We start from the raw sequence: 17,296 nt of genomic DNA on the forward strand, positions 1-17,296 counted from the left end.
CAATATTGTATTATATTGATTTCGAAATATATTTCAATTCAACATGAATCATCATCAGTCAAAATAAAATAAATCATGAAACGGTGAATGCGCGGATTCCCGTAAGTCCCGTAAGTCCACCAGCCGGTATTGTTGAATATATACAAGAAAAGTATCGACAGAGTAAATTCTCCTCTCGAATGATTTTAGACATACGATTTTTTTTTTGGAAGACATGAGACATTATGGTGATTACTCTGATCTAAAAATACTCACCTCGCCTCAAAGTTTAGGCCTCACTCAAAGTTGACGTGTGGCACTTATTTTGAGCTGTTGACCTTGATTTTGACATATGGTATTAGTTCCCAATCACGTCAATCACGTGGTTCCACAGGCCCAGACAGGTGGCCATTGGTCTAGTCCTTGCAGTTTTAATGGACTACAAAGTCCCAAGTCGTTTCCTTTAGCGCTAGGCCTTTAAATCCCACCTAACTACGTGCGAAGGCCTGCAAGAGCTGTAGTATGGCTTTGTGATGCCTAATAGAGGTCCTACACGTAAATCACGTGGTTCCAAGCATCAAGAAAGGTGGCCAACTATCTAGTCTTTCCAGTCTCAATGGACTATGATGTCCAAAGTCGTTTTTCCTACCGCCAGGCTTAGGAACACGGCTTATAATCGTTAAACGTCAACTCGTAAGTTAAATTCTTCGATAAATCAGATTGATTGAAGGGCATATTACTCTTAGTGTTTTAAAGCTGTTTATTTGTTTACTTGTTTGTTTACTTTTGTTTTGTCAATGTCTGTACTTGCGTTCTCCCTTCTCCTACCGCCTTTTATTCTTTTCTTAGTCTAACTTTGAGCGATCTAATACTATCCTCCCTCACATTTTTTGATCCTTGATTTTTTGTCATGGGCTTACTTATCTGTTTTTAACTTATATTCTCTCATATTTTGAATTTTCTGACGAATAGCGATGTAATGTCGATGTGCAGAAATATTGAAAAAAAAATTCATTGAAAAAAAAATTCAACCGTCAATTAAATTCTCCTGCAAATATTCAAACAAATGTATTGAATTTTTAGATGTTATTGTTATTAAGGAAAGCAACTGACCCATTTGTTAAGAAAACAGATTTGCACCAGTTTTTCTATTTTAGTACGTACCAACCATATCATACCTAAATAAATAGTTACTTTTTGGTTAGCGCCTCGATTACGTCGTGTTGGTTCTGGCGAAAGTGTTTTTCAGTAACGGGATTCCGGTTTAGAAAGTTAGCTCTGTGAGGCTACAAAAAAAAAATTGTAGAGGTCAACAGATCTAATTCCTTAAACTGTGAAGGTAATTGTGATGTTAAAGGCAAGATATTATTATTGCAAGACCAATCGCAAAAACTGCAAAAACGTTGTGCTAGCTTGATAATGGAATTTGCACTTTCTATCGTCTTCGTCATAACAAGATGTACCATCAGCAAACTGGCAAATCGTACCATGAACTATGTCGTGTTAGCCTGTAACGTATAGGTCAAAACTGAACAAGCCCTGTTGTTGAGGAACAATCATCGATTTAGAAGTATTGACGTCGGTTTCATAATAAGAAAAGATCCATAATAAAGCCGGTTCAGGAAGTCCAAGATGGTGCAGTTTTGTTAAAATAGTTTTAGAACAGACTGTATCGAACGTCTTGCAATGGTAAGAAACATGGGAAGTATCACTTCACTTTTCTCTTTGGTTTTGTAATATGATCACGAATTTTCAGATTAGTGGTGTAGGTAGTTGACTGGTGTTTTCTAAATCCAGACATACAATATGAATTTATTTATTATCTATTATCGTTACTGTTTCATCGTCAACCAGTAGTAATTATGTGCAGTGTAAAATAATAAACATTTTAACTAGGTATTTCAATAAAATTTCTAATTACTTAAGCAGGACACGACAAGTTGGCAGAGAAGGACAATAAATTTTATAATTGCAAGCGTTATATTTAATCGTTACGCAAACTAATCAAAATACACTCACAATATTTATGCAACTCAACTTATTTTGAAAAATATGTATATATCGTATCACTCTTTAGTCGATAATGACTAGTGGATACTAACTTTGCAAGGTAGTGCTATTTTCTCGGATTGCATCGTAATCACCGTTTTAATAATACCAGTTGTCTACCTGTTCAAAATGGTTGCACGCAGCTTGATATCAGGACCAGGGCCAGGAGAAATATTAAATTACTTTGAGAACAACGAATGACTGAATAGCGATGCAAGAAATATGCAAGATAGGCAAACTGGCCGTAGATTTTTTTACAGCTTAACGGCTAGACTCTTTAATAATAGCTGTATTCCGTCTGTCTTTCTCTGCGCAAGCAAAAACAGTCGTGTTAAGGAAACGCGAAATGTGTTAAATAAAGGACGGGCGAACCCCTGGATAAATCCACGGGCTGTCGACTAGTCCTGTGTACGCTAATTCCATCTGTTCGTAACATCCAAAATGGATGATTAATGGATAATTAAGGAGTACCATCATTGAAAGCACCTGTGGCGAAGCCTATGCAAAGCGGCTTAGTGTACAAAATAACGTGTTCAAGATGTCTATCGTGTTATGTGGGGCAGACTACCCGACATCTTCTAACCCGTATTTCAAGACATGTAATGTGGAGCTATCAATCAATCATGCAGAAATAAAGACAAAATCGATTAAGTCGGAATATCATTTAATGACACTGGAGGCACTTTTCATTCGGGAAATAAAGCCTAAAATAAACACAAAGGACGAGTTTAAAAGCCGTGAATTAGTAATAAAAGTTTAATTATGACTTATCCCTCATGGGAGTTTTAATCATTTAATACCTTTGAACTTGTGTATAGTGTATGTAGGTAAATGTTGATATGTGATGTGAATACTTTTTATTTAGCAGTTTTACTGTTTATATACTTTTACTTATAGCCTGATGATGAAGTAATACTTCGAAATATATTGCTAAAATAAACATATTACATTGTTGTCTTGCATACTATGTTGACAATTAAGGAGTAATTAATTTTTTTTGTTTGCTCAATGCATTTTTATTGTTATAAATAATTACGGGAAATTAAAATTGCTTTTATTTGGTTTTGTCTTTGTCTATTTCGTTTGAAACGCTTTAATTACTCCCGCCTTTTTCACATAATTAAGAAAAACAATTTGTGATAAGAGAAAAAAATAAATTTAAACTTTTATAGTTAACAAATCGTTTTAAATAAAAAAGAATATTTATACAAAGACTGTTGAGAAAGAACATAGATTTTCAATTTATTTAGTTTTTCCACAACTAGGTATCAAGAATTTAGATTTTGTGTTCCACAAGTGCATTATTTTACGAGTCAAGGAATTAGTGTCGTAATTTCAAGGGAGCGGGCTAAGCAATCTCTTTAGACGAATGCCTTTGAGAATGTTCCAAAAAATTATTTCTTTTGTTTATTTTAATTTCCTTCCAAATTAAGCAAAAACATTTCTTGACTGATTAGGGATGCGCGGAATAAATCGTGATGAAAGTTGAATTGGACGAAAAAGGAGAACAATTGCTAACATAAAAGACAACATTAATCTCTTTCACATTTATATATATTAAGAAAAAAAATTAATTTGTGTTTAAACTGACCTAACAATATATCCTTTCTATAAAATACTATTTAAATAAACACTCTACTAGACTTGCAAACGAAAATTGTGGGTAATTTTCAATAGTAGCATACTTTTTACTATGAAATAGTAACAAACATGTACTTTTAAATCAGTAAACAACAACTTAGGGTTCTGGATGCTAATAAGACAACGTACACAGTGTTACCGACTTGCAATGTGATCGTAACTTTCACTAGACGCACTTTATACAAAGAATACTTTGAGAAAAATGTCATTCAAATACAAGCATTACAGATAGAATACAATAAAAAATCGTCTAACGAGAATAAAACGAACGAACGAACGAACGAACGAACGAACGAACGAACGAACGAACGAACGAACGAACGAACGAACGAACGAACGAACGAACGAACGAACGAACGAACGAACGAACGAACGAACGAACGAACGAACGAACGAACGAACGAACGAACGAACGAACGAACGAACGAACGAACGAACGAACGAACGAACGAACGAACGAACGAACGAACGAACGAACGAACGAACGCGTTGTAACCTGCTATGTTATAGTAACCAAGATAAATGTGATATTTTCGATCAGGATAGAGTATAAGGTTTTCATCATTTGTGATGGCTACACCAATATTGTCCTTGTTGTCATAATTTCTACTGCTATCACAGCCCCAATTTGTTCGAGTTCCTGCACCACAAGTTACACCAGATCCACCCACGTGAACCAATTTTATAGCAGTGATAATTCCGTCCTCGGGAATTTCAAATGTTCCAAACTGGTTTGCACGGGTTTCAAAGCACACAGAACGCGTCAGTAAAATCCATTTTTCTAAAAAAATGACATTTCTATATATATTAACATTGATAACGAGAAAAGTTACAAAAAATTTGAATCTAAAAGCGTTTTTAAAATAATGAATTGTGTCTTTCTTGTGGCAAAGCGAGACTGCCTTGCTTGCTTCACATTGTATATAAAAAACGAACACGTATTGTGAAAAGAAGTAACACGTAGCATATCTTATAAGTAGTCCTTTATTTGACGGTCTAAAGATACGCAAAATAGCTGTTATCAAAATATATATGACAGGTAAAATGTCGATGTCCGGTATTTTAGTTCTCTAAGTTGAATATTTTGATATTATTTGTTTCAATTTTCCCATTAGCTCGTATGTAGGGACTCCTTTTGATCATGTCAGTGTTAATTTTAGTCCACCTATATTGAAAGTTTGTTATTGCCAAGCGCCGCCTTTAGAATTTCGCCAGAGACGCTATCGCGTTATAAATCCCCTTGTGGCTATTCATTTTATTTTACAAAATGTAAACATATGCACTGCATCCTTCATTTTGGTTTAAAGCTAAAACAGATGACGCATGATTTTTCCATTTCCAAGTACTTCTTTGACATTATTTTATTTTTGTTTTATATATACAGCACGTGTTTCCTAGTGTGATGCGATAGAATGGTAAGCGGTTATGAAGCATGCTTCGTAATTGTAATCTAGGGAACCATTACCGTTATAAAGCTTTAAACTCAAAACATGACTGAAACGGGTAAAAAACGTATTAAAATATATCCTTCGATGATTCATTTTGTCATCAAGCCAAGTTCTATATTATATTCAGTACAATAACTTTAAAAAAACTGGTAGGACACGATGTTCTCCTCACACAAATTCAAGGGTTTTTATGTTAACCATGCAACATAAATATCATAGTAGAGAAAAATGAGGAAAAAATTCGAAGTTACCTTTACAGTGACACTTGTACCCCTTTACATCACAAGTATCCACACATCTTCCAAATTTACAAGGTTTCTTCTCCAAACAAACAGGACCCAACTAAATTAAAGAAACTTAAATTTAAGGCTAGTAAATATCTTCTTATGTTTATAATGTACAGTCATTAAGTGAAAAGATAGAAAAAAGACACGCAAAGACAGGTAAGAATAATCATAAAAAAAATTAATTTTTTTTTTCTATTCTCTTCAAGTAACAGATTGTTCGCAAGTATGTTAAAAAATTAAGTATATTCAGATTTTTTTCTCAGTTGTTTTTTAGCCTAAAAGGGTATAATATTAGGCAAATAACATTAAAGAAAGTTCATGCTTTCTTTTAACAACAATAATCCTAGGAAAATAATCTCACATTTTGTTCGTTTTCAGTTGTCTCATAGTGCACCCATCCAACTGTGTCCTGTAAAATTGTTTCATTGTCAGCACTGGTAGAATGATGTATTCTGCATTGCGAATAATGAAGTATGTAGCTAAATGATTTACATTTCGGATAGTGCATGCATATTTCCAAGCAGCGATTAAGAAGGATATTCTCAACCAACGAATACACAGTATTTTTAAGTAGGGTATTTTCAAATACAACATTGAAGTTAGCATACAACTTGTTGCAAGAATCCAAGCGTAGTATATCCCCTTTGCCAATACATACAACACACAAAAGTATTATTAAAATATCCCGTAAGAACATTATTCTGAATTGTGTTTTTTATTCACTGTTGAACTTTTAAATTGCACTGGTACTTCCTAGAAGAATTACGTTAAAATGATGCTTCATTTTTATTTTTTACGTAAAAGTGCTGTTTTTTTTTGTTGTTTTTCTCATTATTAATTAATCATCTCTCTATCCAGAAATAGCCACAAAGTACTGTGGTAATTCGCTTTATTTGTTTAATTCAAAAGATAGAATTTTCTTCTTGAATTAAAGCAATAAATTATGCAGTTATGTTCCTTTATTATTATCATGTTGAAGGATCCATATAAGCTGTTAGCTGTTGAGTGACAAACTTTAAAATATACCCCTTTTATTTCCGATCCTGGTAATAATTATCAGTGAGATCTGGTGTCTTACGGCAGATACAGCTTGTTTAGTCAAGAAACCAGGGTAAGACCAGTTTTTGGTGGGGATTTGAAAGTATGCCTAAAATCTATCGTATCAAACGATCAATATTATCTAAACACGAGTTAAAGCATCTATACTGCAGATAACCTATGTTGCATCTTCACCCTGATCTTTTGATCATCAAAGTCTGCAGCGCAGTTAGTTCGCCTGAACTAACTGCGCTGCAGGAAATAATCTTTTCTCCATTCTAAAACCTGTATTTCCTGCATTTAATAAAACTTTTAAATTTTTAATTGTTTCGAACAAATCATAAAATAAAGCAATTCATTTACTAATTTATTTACTAATTGTGTTTATTAACTATTTATAGTTATTTAAATTTATTTTACGCCTTTTTAAATTTTATTATTACGTATGCTATTTGATGTAGTCAACTGGGACACCTCGATCTGGTCCCATTCATAGATAGTTCCAGATCCTGCAAGTTTATTATATAGTATCTCAAACTGCATATTAGCAAAATTATGAAAATATTGTTTAGAATATTCACACTTGATGTACTTCTGCACAGCAAAACGATACAAAATAAAGAATAAAACTTCCATTCTCGGCTAAAATACCTTTCTTAGCCTAAATCAATAACAAGCTAACTTCATTGCCCATAAGAATTAGACAATTTCCTACATCGACCGTTGTGCCGTGATTAACAAAAGTATTGCTGTTCCACCAGTCCATAAAAATATGACAGCTTTTCAATCTCAACAATACTCTCCTCCATTAATACATCAGAAGGTAATTCGTCCCTTAGAAGTGGCAGGTACTTCCCTAATCTTTTTAACAATCCCTCTGCTTTTTCTTATATATGATCTGAATCAAATGATTTCCAAATCAAAACGTTTTATTCGCAGAAAAAAAATTGAATAAAGTGGTTATGGCTTAATACTTGCTTCAATTTGTGGTCTGGACCCTTAGCAATTAACTTGCTTATAAGGAGGAGGAAGGGAACGTTTCTGACGCCACTGCAGCATCGTGTCCTGTTATTGACATGGTGGATACCACACAAGAACATGGCATCACCACGGTTCATTCCGGTGTAACGGTGGAGAATTATTTCGCAAAGAAGATGGAGGCAATGAAGAGAGCAAGAAACAATAAATCCAATTTTTGCAAGTTTTTTACAAATTACTTTTTAAATTTGTTCGCATCAAAGCGTTCCAAAAATTTCTTCACGTTTTCCAATTGTTTTATTCACAATGCTGAAGTGTTATTATAACTTCTATTTTATATTATATTTTAGAACACAAATTTTCCCGCAACTTTAACATGTAGTATCTCAAACTGGATACTGGCAAAATTAGCAAAATATTGTTTGGAATATTGACACTTGATGTACCTTCTTCTGTACAACAAAAATAAAAAATAAAAGAATAGGGCTTTCATTCTTGCGTAAAATATCTTTCCTAGCCTAAATCAATGAAAAGTTGATTTCATTGGCCATAAAATTTAAACCATTTCCATGTCAACAGTTGTGTCGTTAATGACAAAACAATTGCTCAGTTCCATCAATCCATTGAAGCATGATAGCTTTTTAATCTCAACAATGCTCCTCGATTAATACATTAGAAGGTAATTCGTCCAGTAGAAGTCGCCGGAAATTTCTGAATCTTATAAACAAACATCTCCTTTTTCTAATATGCAATCTGAATTAAATGATTTCCAAAACCTTTTTAATCACAGAAAAACAAAATTGAATACAGTGCATTGCTAGCACATTGCATACCGCTACTTTCACCAAATCTAGGGTCGTCTTCATGAAAAGAACTCAGCACTATTTCTTGGTGTATTGGGGAAAGGCCCGGTACAGGATCTACCAAAGTCGAACTAATTATCGCATGTATATGATTATAAAGCATGATATATTAACAGTTAGTAAGTTTTCTAAAAGTTTTGCCTGTTTGCTATATAGTTACCAAAAAACAATGCACTAAAACTAATAAGAATGACCAGACCAGAGTAATCGGTAGCTAGTACAATGGACAATTATATATTTTCCGAATTCTTGAGTATATTTTATTAACCAGTCTTGTACTAATACCAACAGTATACTAATTTACATGTGGTTAACCAGTGTACTGTTGACCAATTTTCACAATTTAGTTTAGTGTTAGTGTCAATCTAACCAACAAATCTCAATTCTTGATACGTGTGATTAATCGCTTTAATTCGTATAAGAATTTGAAAACGTGCAGAAGAAAATGCAATATATAAGGCAGTGCCTTATCTCAAGCTCCCCAAAAATAATTATTTTGTTATGATAAAATTCCTTTCCTAAAAACAAAAAGAAAACTCAAACTTTTTGCTTCAGATTGGAACAAATGTAGTTATTAACAAATCATATTTGAGAAATCAATTTTCAAAACCAATCAGATTTGAGAAAAAAGTCTGCACTTCTCCGTTCAATGGATGATGTGAGTTTTCCAGTCGTTCTCGGTGTTGCTTAATTTTCCAAAAACTTCACGCTGACGGCTTGCTTACACTTTTTTGTCGCAGTATCTCACACTGCCCAAATAAAATTATTTGGCAAAAGTTATGATTTCTTTTCTCAACTAACTTTTTACCCGTTAAATAATATTCCACGACTAAAATGCCTTACTAAAGTGACTATTCGACCACGTCCCAGAGCACAAAGGTGTCCCGTCTAAATATCTTAGGCGTAGAAAAAAACCTAGCGATGAAGTTAGGGACAATTTGTGGCTATTCTTGTTTTGCCTGGTAACCTTCATTGCATCCATTGATCATGAAATGCCAATTTTACATAATTAAATAAATCAAAAAAATTCTATTGCCGCATACTATTCACGAAAAGATTTGACGGGAAAAAAAGTGACATATCTTGCAATAATTGGTCCTTTACGTAGTAAAATGTTTAAAAATAATTATTTTTACTGGCACGCGTAGAAAATTGGGAGAAAATCAAGTATAAAAAATATAGAGCCTGAATGCGCGTTAATAAAACCCCGTGGAAAAATCCACGGGGTCGCCCGTCCTTTAAATTTACCCGTCATAACAAAGTGGATGAAAATATATCGCATTTGATGTTCGTGCGCATTTTAAAAATTTTGTGTTTCCGTTACGGGACGGAATTTTAATATATTTCGAATCTATTAATGAAATTACACCATTTAAAAAGAAAAATAACTACTAACTCTTTTACTTTTTTCTATTTTCGACTCACTCTTGACTCACAACTTTATCATGTTAAATTTTATTAAATCTTGGAGTCTTCTTCTTGGAATCTTCACTCTTCCCCTAAGAGGGAAACACAACACAACATCTCCAGAGTGGTCCTGCTTTGCCTGAAAATCACGTTTTTTACATGTAAACAAACGGCGTGCTAAAGGATTACGTAATGTTTTTATGTTAAAATCCAGTGAAATGCAAATCGCCCATGTGTATCAAAGGGATGCCGAAACAATAGCAATTTGAATAGAATTTTAATGCGCACGGAGACGAGTTCAATCATCGTCACTCAAATACAAATAATTTCTAAAACTAGTAATGTTCCCTTTTTCTAAATTATACGTGCACGCCAATACCTTCAGCATGTAAAAACATACGCAGAACAAAGTTCAATTTTGTGCAATGCAAAAATAGTCACACACGGGAAACTTTAACCAACCAAACTAAAAATGTAAATCAAATACATACTAATTAAAAATACAAAAATAGTACTGTACACAGTTTTCTTTGTAAAACACAAATATACAAAACTTCAATTCAATTATAATGTATAATGGTCACACTCTATTGTAAGTAATCCTTAAAATACTTGCACGACTTGTTCGTTACACCACATGCTGTAACAAATTACTTCAATTTAATCAATAACACTGCTTACCACAACAAATTACAAACAGTCAGGACTTTAATTGTACTGAAATGCAATAATTATTTTTTTTTATTTATTTTATTAAGTGTCTTTCAGGAACTTTCATATTTTACAATGGCTAATTGTCCTATTAAAATAATAATATTATTTAAATAAAGAAATAAGTTATTCTATAAAAAAAGACACAATAAACTGCAGGCAAGATTAGCAGAGTTTAAAGTGGCGAAGGATTGAAAGGCATCGATATATTAGATTCTGACGGAAAATTAAGATCAGAATATATGAAAATGAAAATTATACACCAAAATACATAATATAAAAGTAATTTACATTAACTATATTTATTAATCGACGGGAAATTAACAAAAACAATCGAGCAAATGAACAAAATTTGAGACTAAGTAGAGCAGAAGGAATCAGCATAAAGTATTGGTCATAGATTGGTCTCAATCGGTCAGTAGATGTTAAGTTAGGATATTGAGAAATTGTCGATTTGCATAATAAAAATCGCAAGAATAAATAATAAATATTTTTTCAAAAAAGTACGAATTTTTTTGTGATCAGGTTCTTCTCTGATAGCTTTGGGAAGATCATTTAGAAGGCGACTTGCCTTGCTAGAAAACAATTTCTCCGATACATTGATTTCATACTTAGAAATAACTCCGTCAACATTACAAGTTCCACGTCCAGCAATTCTCAACTTGAAACCTTTCAAATACGATGGAAACTCATCCTGGTGAATCGATTTGTGGGCAAGTTTTAAAATTTCAAAGTGTATTTGTTGCTGGATCGGTAGCCAACCAAGTTGTATTACATCCTCGAGCGTGGAATATCTCAAGACGCAATTCTGCATAACACTTTATCAAGATTTTCAGCTGGAATAGTGGCAGGTTCCAAAACAACGAACAGCAAGAGGGAATTTTCGAAATTAGAAGGACTTCTGCCAGTTGCTTCCGCAAACGAAATGTTGCTGTGCAACGAAGATAGCAAAGCACGTATAGTTTTGCATAAACTGATTGAGAGAGTTTATTGATATGAGTTTTCCAGGTTAGATTTTGATCGAACTGGATGCAAAGAAGTCTGTAAACGGTAGCGCGTTTGATCAGTTGGTCCGAGTGGTGGACATGGAATGTTGAATGGTTGGGGTTCATGAGGTCGTGAGATTTTGCCATTCTCGGGCTTGACAAAAACATGATTTTCGTTTTTCTGTTATTGAACGCAAGATTATTTGTGGTCGACCATTGCTTCAGCTGGTCTAATCGTTGAGTCAAGTTGTTGATTGTAGGTTGTATGTTTATAGTCTTACAATGTTTATAGATACTTGTATTATCACGCGAAAATAATATTTTGAGCAATCTTTAAAAGACTTGCATAGTTTTTTCCTACCACCGCATGTTACAATAATAGTGAAATGCAATAACTATCACACGAGTAGAATATTCAAACCGTGAAAATACTTGCGCAGTTTGGTCGCGACAATGCATAAGAAATTAGTACCTGGCAGTGTAATGTCTTCTTTATATCTGACGTCGTTATTGGCTTATATCGATCACGTGTGCAGGGTCTATTTTCCTGTAGCGACCGGCTGAAATCTAAACAAAAAAAGTAAACAAACTTTCGTGAAATTTAAACACTGTAAAATATCCAAATAAAATCTAAGTTTTGAAATAAGTGATTTAAGCTTTTGGTTTTGGGAGTACGATGAAATAGATCAACTCATACTGGATCAACAGGTTTTGAAAACGAAGTATGCTAGTAATACCTTCAAGAAGATTTGTCAAAGCAACACAGTGGCCATAAAAATATAGACACTCTCAAAAGTTACAAAGCAGCTCATAAAACTCACCGTTTCCAAATGTCTCACATCTTAGTTCTTCAAATAAGGATAAAATAAATCCACTCTCGAATTATCATCAACTATCTCTTTAAAAAAACTAGTTGAATGTGATGTTTCTACATTTTTATTGTATACTTGTGGTTAATTTCAACAATTGCTCGTTTAATTCGACATCAAACACAAATGCTGTCGGCCGGGGTCCTTTGGACCAAAGAACCCCGGCTGATTCATGCAAGAGACTATAAAAGTGTGAATCTGTCCTTTCTGCTTAGCGCTCCGCATGAGAATAGGATTAATATCTTAAGCGGTTGTTTAGTTGATGATGATTGGTGTGCTTGCACGACTTTTGTAGCTCAAATGGGAGCTTTAAAGGCGTTAGGACCCCCTTCGCAAGAACCTCTTGGAAAGCAGTACCAATAGGAACTAAAGATGCTATCCTGGGTAAATAATTTCAAGTAAAATAATAAATAAATTGAAGTGATCTATAGCCAAAGTAGATCTATGTCACAAAAGCATTGGCATTTAGATGAAAAATAAAATACATGTTTATGTATCAAAAAACTATCTCTTCTGACAGTATAGACGTTCGATTAACCAAAGGAAAAGAGTTCTTTTCAAACACAGTGAAAACATTCTTATAGCTCTATTCTGAAAGTTCTGATATTTGCCGTTTGTGGAGTGTTTGTTTTTGATGTGCAATTAAACGGGCAATTGTTAAAATAAACCAGAAACAAGAAAGCCCGGGGATTTCCGCCATTAGCCTAAAAGATTATAAAATTTGAAGTTAATATTGAAAACAGAGAATTATGGGGTAAACAAATCATTGAGTATTCTCAATTATTGTTATAACTAACCTGCAATGTTAAAATACAACTCAATAAATAAAAAATAAACTTCATGAATAATTAATTAATTTGTTCTGCTGAGTATAGCTTTAGTCTACTTGAAAAATTGTACAGAAAGAAATGACGTAACATCAAAGATGGCGCATTATAAGACGATCTTTATTATGCTACACTGCACGAGGTTTAACTTTTGATAGCATATAAACTTTAAAATAAAGTATTGCTCATTAGATAATAAAACAATCTGTTGCACTGTTAGGATTCTTATTGGCTTAAAACTCAATTTAGCCTAGTTCTCAGAAAAAAATCTTTAGCCTGGATAAGTTTTGGGCGTCCAGCCTAGCAGCGCTGTCTCTATCTATCTATCTCTCTATCTCCTCAGGCGATTTTAAAGATTCCACCTTCGCTGGCGGAAATCAATAAACGAAGAAAATATAGAGAGATCACATTAAACTTGTTTTTTTAAAGAAATATTTGATGATGATTTGGGAGTGGTGTTCAGCAGATTTTTTTGTCTTTGCTTAAAGAACTGAAGATGTGAGATCTTAGGAAACTGTGTTTTGTTAGCTGTTTTGCTGCATACTATAAGTTATTCCGAAATTTTGGCGTAACTTGGGCGTAATAAGTTATCTCGAATAAACCGCTGCAAAAGTATCACAAATTTTGAAGACAGTTTTTGTATATACGCAGAATACCTGTTATTGTACCAAGAAAATTTATATTTTCAGTCTTGTTTATAAAATAGTTGAGGGTAACTACTTAAGTACATTTGTAGGAACCTTAATACATCTAACCCTGTGAAAATTGTGTTACTGTATTGTTATTCTTACTTTTTATTTCGGTAGCTACATATTGATATTTGTTTCCTACCATGTATTACAAACAAACAAATATCTTATTGAAGATATTATTTCGGTTTGTCTGTTCAGTATTCATATTACTGTGGAAAGTTATCATTTCTTGAACATGATAGTTTCGGGAGATCCTTTTCCCATCATCGGGCAAAGTAAAATGATGTTGAGCATGTATTTATATAATTGCAGAGGATGGAAATTCATAAAAATTAACCAATCAGAAACGAGCTGATAATTACAGTTAATTACGGTAATTAACATTTTCGGACCTAGATGTAGGTAACTACTTTTTCTGTAGGGCTGGTAACCAAATCTCAGGAAGTTGATACGAGATGCTGTTTATGTGTTTGTTGCGTTCTACACTGTTGATGGTTTCTTTAATCTTCCTGGCTGTTTTGTTCTGACTCTTTGTCACTGATTTTCTTCTCATCCCAATTAAACTGATGACTTCTGCTCCAGCTGTGGTTCGCAATTTCGTTTTTGTTAACATCTCCGTTTCTCACTGCGCGCATATGTTCTTGTACTCGTTGCTTAAACTGACTTTTTGTTTCGCCTATATACACTGCATCACAATCTTTACACGGGATATCGTAAATAACATTGCTTTGTTCTTCCAGGTTTATTTTGTCTTTTGGTTTAGACAAAGTGCTTCTTAGGGTGTCTTTAGAGTTATGAATGCATTTGATCTTGTGTTGCCTTAAAACTCGACGAAGGATCTCGCTGGTACCTCTTACGAAGGGTAGGAATGCTGATGGGATAAGTTCCTCTGATGTTTCCTTGTTGTCTCCGTTGCATCTTCTCTTCATTTTATTTTCTACTTGCGTGATGACTTTATGACTGTATCCATTTGCGATTAATGCATTTCTTACACGTCGAATTTTTTCTTTCTTCTCCTGTTTGTCACTGACTACGCTGTTGGCACGATTCAGTAATGAAGATATGACACTTTGCAAGATTTGTGATGGTTTGATTCGAAGTTAAGGTACTGGTCAGTGTGTGTTGGTTTACGATACATTGAAACTGAAATGGAACCATTCTTGCGTTTGACAAAAGTGTCCAGGAAAGCGATACATCCATCGTGTTCAAGCTTAACAGTGAATTTGATTTGTCGATGTAGGCCGTTGATGTGTTCATGGAACACTTCTAGATGTAGACTGTATCCATTATGTACCTAAAAATCCCAAGCTGCATTTTAGTAAAAATCGAATTGCTGATATAGCAAATAATAATTTTAAAAACAATAATTTTAGATAGAGTGAAAGGTCTACGGAACACAACAGTTAAATACAGCTAGTTTTCTAGAATTGAAGAGTTATAAAAGCTAAAAAAATTATTGATATTTGTTTCCTATCATGTATTACAAACAAACAAATGTCTCCAAGAATATGAAACTTTTGGAAACCAAATATGTCATATTGCAAAAAGGAATCATGTCAAAACCTAATCAAAGCGACTCAACAACTTTAAAAATAGCCGTCTCCGTAACAGCTTGATCGTTTTTGTGGGTTTATGAACGGTTTGATACGTGGGTTTGGTCACAACAAAGTTGTTAAAAATAAGTTGCATTTGATTTTTCTGGTTTAAAGATTCCGTACGTGGTTTAGCACGACTCATCTATGACTGATAAGCAGTGAGAATGCTAATGGTATTACTAAAGAAAAAAATAGCGTTTGAAAGACACCTTAACAAATTTCTACAAAGTTAAACTTATACAACATCATCCTTGAGCAAGTACACCAAAATAAAATTATTTATTTATTAAGATCATCCGACGTCAATTACTACCATCATTTTGACATTCTCAAACTTCCTTTTTTTAAAGAGTCGGACAATTAATTATATCCAGTACGTAAAGTAGCTTAGAAACAAAATAGTAAGGTCACAACACAAATAGCGTATTACAAACGTACAGATTCGTACGGTGTAAGGAAAGTTGTGAATAATTGCGCCAATATACAGGTGGGCACATTGTGAGGTATCGTGTTACGGGTAGGGTGGGACATAGCACAATCCTAGGGATGCCATATGCGTAAGGGGGAGGGAGAATCATCGCGTAAACGTACGGATGTGTGTCTTGTGGGGTTGAACGTGACACGAGACGCGGGTATGTACAGTGTAAGGAAGAGAATATATCACAGTACTAACCTATGGATGGATAAAGTTTGGGAGAAGAGTAGATCATACCCCAAATTACTAACGCTTAGTTGTAAAAGAGAAGATCCTTTTGCAAACATGCGGATGAGTAAAGTATGCCTAGATTAAAGGATAATGGCATAAGCATACAACAGCATAGAGTATGTAAGAGACTTGTGGTATCAAGGCAAACGTGGGGTTGCTTATAATGTAAGACTATGTGTTAATCATAGCACAAGAGTTCTCATGCGTATAGTGTGAGAAGGTATGGATGATAGCAAACGTACAAATAGGTTAGTTTCCATTTGACCGGATTTTAACTAGAGCGCAAAAAGCTTACAAGTTTTTTTGTTTTTTTTCTTCTTTTTTTTTGCACAATTTGATAAAATTATACATTTTGCCTATGTTTGCATACGCTAACACAAAACCTCCTTAGCTTTTTGCTCTTTGGTGGAAAATGAGGTCAAATAGAAAGAAGTTTCAGAGAAGTACATACGTACGGATGCAAACAGTTATAAAAGAAGACATATGTCATTAAAAATATATACAGAAGAGTACAGTGTACTTGAAAGAGCATATCATAGCATAAACGCACGAGTGCGTATGAAAGAGGGTGATAATTTCATAAACGCAAGCATTATGCGTATAGTGTTAGGAAATGAGATTGTAACACATAAGTTGTCACGGTGGGTGGGGTAAAGTGCTTTCTGTACTTAAAAATTTTTCTTTGCTCATACTTAGTAAATAATGTAGATGTTTTCCTATCCAGAGAGACGCGTAAAACTAAAAATTATCAATATATTATTTAGCCGTGTAAGACGTCTTCATAGCATAAAATGCCACGTACTACATGTTTTTTTCAAGTAGTTTTATTATGCCTAATTTTCATGTAACACTCATAATGATTACCTCCATTACCACATTAACATTTGTTTATGGAAAAGTAGATGAGTTCTCTCATTTTCACTTATACTTTTGTTGGTTTTTTCTTCATTGCTAATAATATCAATAATAATAATAATAATAATAATGATAGTAATAATAATGTCTAGCTCCGTGTTCAAGAATGACACAGTACTGGAATGATCATATAATGTTATTGTGAGAAATTAAAAATCCTTATCTCTAAATAAATTCCAATACGAAGGGTAGTTATTTAGACTACTTTTCAGGAAGATCCATTATTTTAAATTAACAAAGGTTATTAAAAAGGTTAGCTTCACACTATTGTAACATGTTCCTCTGGGTGGTGTGATTATATTGGA

General features: G+C 33.7%; 1 protein-coding gene across 2 annotated transcripts; it reads right to left on the bottom strand.

Moving 5' to 3' along the window:
* Window positions 1-3,863: 3,863 nt before the first annotated feature.
* LOC130656697 (uncharacterized) lies at window positions 3,864-6,150 on the bottom strand. Of its 2 annotated transcripts, XM_057459597.1 has the most exons (3): window positions 5,766-6,150; window positions 5,369-5,459; window positions 3,864-4,450 (listed from the first exon to the last, which is right to left on the bottom strand). In XM_057459597.1, exons 1-3 carry the CDS (start codon window positions 6,099-6,101, stop codon window positions 3,879-3,881), a joined length of 999 nt encoding a protein of 332 aa, XP_057315580.1. In that variant the 5' UTR covers window positions 6,102-6,150; the 3' UTR covers window positions 3,864-3,878. The 2 variants fall into 2 exon arrangements, with proteins under 2 accessions (XP_057315580.1, XP_057315581.1); XM_057459598.1 differs by lacking the exon at window positions 3,864-4,450 and having other exon boundaries at window positions 5,232-5,459.
* Between the last annotated feature and the right edge of the window lie 11,146 nt (window positions 6,151-17,296).

This window comes from Hydractinia symbiolongicarpus, chromosome 9, assembly GCF_029227915.1.
Source record: "Hydractinia symbiolongicarpus strain clone_291-10 chromosome 9, HSymV2.1, whole genome shotgun sequence".
Taxonomy (NCBI): domain Eukaryota; kingdom Metazoa; phylum Cnidaria; class Hydrozoa; order Anthoathecata; family Hydractiniidae; genus Hydractinia; species Hydractinia symbiolongicarpus.